The following is a 3,806-nucleotide window of genomic DNA, read 5'->3' on the forward strand; positions in this document are numbered from 1 at the left end:
CCAAGCCCGGAGATCCCGTCCCCTCAACGCACACACCCGCCAGCCTTCCCCGCCGAGAGCTCAGCCGAGGTGTGAAAAATCCCCCGTGGAGGGCAGGAAACCTGCCAATGACAAGCGGGAGCATTGGAGGTAGCACGGCAAACAGCCCGGGGAAATAAAACAAATAAGGACTTAAATTCCTTCCAGGTTTAAAGATAGAGGGGGGGTGGAATGAAGAGGGAGAAGCGGGGAGGGGGCTCTCGGCAGGCTCTGCGGATGTCCTGGGAGGATTCACTTTGTCTGCGGATAGAAGGGACGCTGGTGGCTTTGGTGGCGGATGGAGGGGGGTGGTTGTTGGTCATCCACATGCCACCCAAGATGTTATTCACTGCTAACAATTACCATTATCTGTCCCCACTTTTGGCTAATCAGACAGAATATGTAATGATGAAGCCTGTTTCCTGCTGTCTTTGGGAGGTAACGGGTTATTCTCTCATGGGGGTGGCGGGAGGGGGGGGTTACACCTACTCCCATTAGGGCTTTAGCACTTGACTAATTCAGGTACTTAGCATCCTATAGACAGGGACGGTTTGAAAGCAGGCAGTGTTTGCAGCGGGGAGGACTGTTTATATAAACAGGACACCTCTGTAAACGACACTAATATTTGGGGTTAGGTGGCGATGGAAGGGAAGGTCCTCTTGAGCCGGGAGATTCCCCAGTAACTGGCCGCAGTCCTTTCCTCGCAGCTTTTAAGGGAGGGGGTTCGGGGCTTTGGGACGATATTTTTTTGGGGGTGTGTGTGCACAACCTACCATGGCCACATCTGGCAGGATCAGTTTTACAGTGAGGAGCATTTTGGATTTACCAGAGCAGGATGCTAATAGCATAAAGCAAGCCTCTGACCGTCACCACTCAGCGGAGAACTACACCGGCTCGCCGTACCGAGGGTGGATAGAAACAGACAGAAATCACTATCCCTGTGAGTATGAAACGGACAGGAATTCGCCACCTCCGCACAGCTATCTTTTATTTGTTTCCCCCCTTCCTTCGGGGAAGATGCGAAGAAGCGAATCGCCAGCGTGTGTAGCCTACAGGGTCGGGGGGATCCAGGCTGGGAATTTGATAGAATATTACTGAATTGCAACAAAGAAACAGCAGGAACATCTCGGCCACGAGCTTAAGAGAGAAAAGATTTATTTTTTTTCCGTAGGTCTGTGCATGTTCCCAGCTGTGCCAGAAAGCAAAACCTCAGGCTGTGTCCGCCCGTCTCTCTGCGCTTATCGTTTAAGCTCGCTTCCCGGATTCTTTTTTTTTTTTTTTTTTTTTCTCTCCCCGTTTCACTGTTGCAAGAAATACTGCCTTGTTGTGCTGGAGGGGTTTCAGGGCACCCCACGCACCGTGGAGGAAAGCTCAGCACACACCCTGGGCGCCAGCGCCTAAATCCACGCGTCTGCTATCGCGGAGAGCGGGCTCCGGCTCCAAACCCGGCTGTGCAGCACATTGGTCTTACCTCACACACATAAATCGTGCCGCAGATGTACGGCGTTTAATGTACACCTGTGCGTGCACGGGGGGAGACCGTCCTTTGGATGGACGCGGGAACCCCATCGGGATAAGTTAAATATTAAGGTAACCGAGCGGCTGGAGGAAAGCGGTAATGAAGGGAGCGGGCAGGCCGGTATTGCCTTTCAGCACGCAGCGAGCAGAAGCGCTCGCAGCCCGCAAAGCCCCCGGGCCGTGGGCGGCGAAGCGGCCGTGCCGGTGCGGGACTGACGCCGGGGCAGAGCCGCTCCCCCGCGGGGGGAACGCCCGCTCCTTCCCGTGGGTCAGGTTTAATGTATTCGGGGGGTTAGCCCACATCTCTTGTTGACTGTTGGGATTAGTCCGGCCCGGTAAACAGCCGGGGCTCTCCCTGCGGGAGGCGTTTCGGCTCTCGACGGCCCGCCGCCCCCTCGCTGCTGCCCCGCGCCCCGTCCCCGGCCGCCCCCTCTCTCTAACCCCCTCGCTGTCCCCAGCTTCCGACGAGAGCGGCCCGGAGCTGAGCTTGCCCGACTCCACCCAAAGGTCCCTCCCCGCCCGCGGCTCGGAGGCCGAGGAGAAGAAGAAGAAGCGGCGGGTGCTCTTCTCCAAGGCGCAGACGCTGGAGCTGGAGCGGCGGTTCCGGCAGCAGCGGTACCTCTCGGCGCCGGAGCGGGAGCAGCTGGCCCGGCTGCTCAGCCTCACGCCCACCCAGGTGAAGATCTGGTTCCAAAACCACCGCTACAAGATGAAGCGGGCGCGGAGCGAGGGCCCCGGCAGCCCCCCGCCGCGCCCGCCCGCCCTGCTGCGCCGGGTGGTGGTGCCGGTGCTGGTGCGGGACGGGGAGCCCTGCCGCGGCTGCCCCGCCAGCCCCCCGCCGCCCGCCGCCCGCCCCAAGCTGGGCTGCGCCCTGGCCGGCTGCAGCGCCCAGGCCGCCCTCGCCCTGCAGGGCTACCGGGCCTACCCGCCCGCCTCCGCCGCCGCCCTCGGCGTCTTCCCGGCTTACCAGCACTTACCGCACCCCGCCGTCGTCTCCTGGGGATGGTGACAGCGGCGCCTCGCCCTCCAGGGCCGGACTCATCCCACGGGCGCGGGGAGGCCGCCCCAGCCCCGGGCTGCTGCCGCGGGGAAGGGGCCGGGGCGCGCCGGGGGCTCGGGCGGGCCGGGCTCGGGCGGGCCGGGCGGCGCAGCGCGGCTCCCGGGGCGGCGGCGGGCAGGCGGGCGGCGCGGCCGGCCGGGACGAAGCCCGCCGGGGCCGCCCTCCCCTCCCCGCCGCCGGTCTCGCCCGAGGGCGCGGGTGCCGGTGCGGCTCTGTTTTCGTAAAACCTCCGCTCCTCCTGCTCCTTTTCGAGAGGTTCCCTGTTAAAAGAGAATAATCACCATCATCCTAGCGACCTAGTTTATTTTAAAATAGCTGATTATTCCAGTGACTAATAAAATGGTTTTTGACAAAGAACTTTTTCCCGGCGGAGAAGTGTATTTTTGACGATAGGGGCTTTTCCGTAGATCACCTCCCGTGCCATAAAGGCTTAAACACTTCTCTCGATCGCGCCAGCGGAATTTCGTTTTCAACTTCGTTTATTTTACCCACGTGCGCCGGTAAACGGCGAATAAAGTTTGCTGCCAGCATCTCGCTGTAAACCCGAGGGTTTTTCCTACGGGAAGCCTGAGGCCGCACCCCCCGTCTCCGGCGGGTCCCCGACTTTTCGTTTGGGGCGGCGATGCCCGGCGCCGGCCGAGGCCCCGGAGGCTGCGGCGCGGGTTTCCTCGCCCGGCCCGGCCCAAGGGCTCCGGCAGGGCCGCGGCTGGCTGCTGGCTTTTTTTTTAAGGCAGGATCCGAAATTAAGGCAATCTTCCCGTTAGTCTGTATCTGTTCCAAAGATCGATTGGGGAAGGGTAGCCGGGAGAAAATAGTGATGCCTTTTAACGCCCAGAGAATTATCTTTCGAAACGCTTTGATGAACTATTGATTTTATTAATTTGGGGGGAAAAAATCGTATCATTGTCCTGGCAACCGCCAATGGGAAAAAACCCTCAGAAAACCCCCAAACCCACGGCTCTGAAATACAGACTAGACCGGCTGCCTCCATCCCTCCGACGGGAGCCGCGGATCAGGAACGCGGAGGGCATTATCTGGGGGCGAGGACCCCACGGGGACTGATGCAGACAACCTGCCGGCCGAGGAAAGGCTGCCGAGGGAAAGGGACCCGCAGCAGCTGTTTGAGGGTGGTTTTTTTGTTTTATTGCCTGGAAGGGGGTTTCTTCGGACCAGATGTGCCCCTGGGATGTGTCGTGCTGTCTACACATCC

General features: G+C 60.2%; 1 protein-coding gene across 1 annotated transcript; it reads left to right on the plus strand.

Annotated features, from left to right (window-relative positions):
* Nucleotides 1–792: 792 nt before the first annotated feature.
* Nucleotides 793–2,545, plus strand: NKX2-8 (NK2 homeobox 8; the record flags this gene model as incomplete). The annotated part of the gene is made up of 2 exons (XM_082317165.1): nt 793–958; nt 1,995–2,545. The coding sequence occupies 2 exons, from the start codon at nt 793–795 to the stop codon at nt 2,543–2,545; spliced, it is 717 nt and encodes a 238-aa protein (XP_082173291.1).
* Nucleotides 2,546–3,806: the final 1,261 nt, after the last annotated feature.

This window comes from Platalea leucorodia (assembly GCF_965183815.1).
Source record: "Platalea leucorodia genome assembly, chromosome: 7".
NCBI classification, from domain to species: Eukaryota; Metazoa; Chordata; class Aves; order Pelecaniformes; family Threskiornithidae; genus Platalea; species Platalea leucorodia.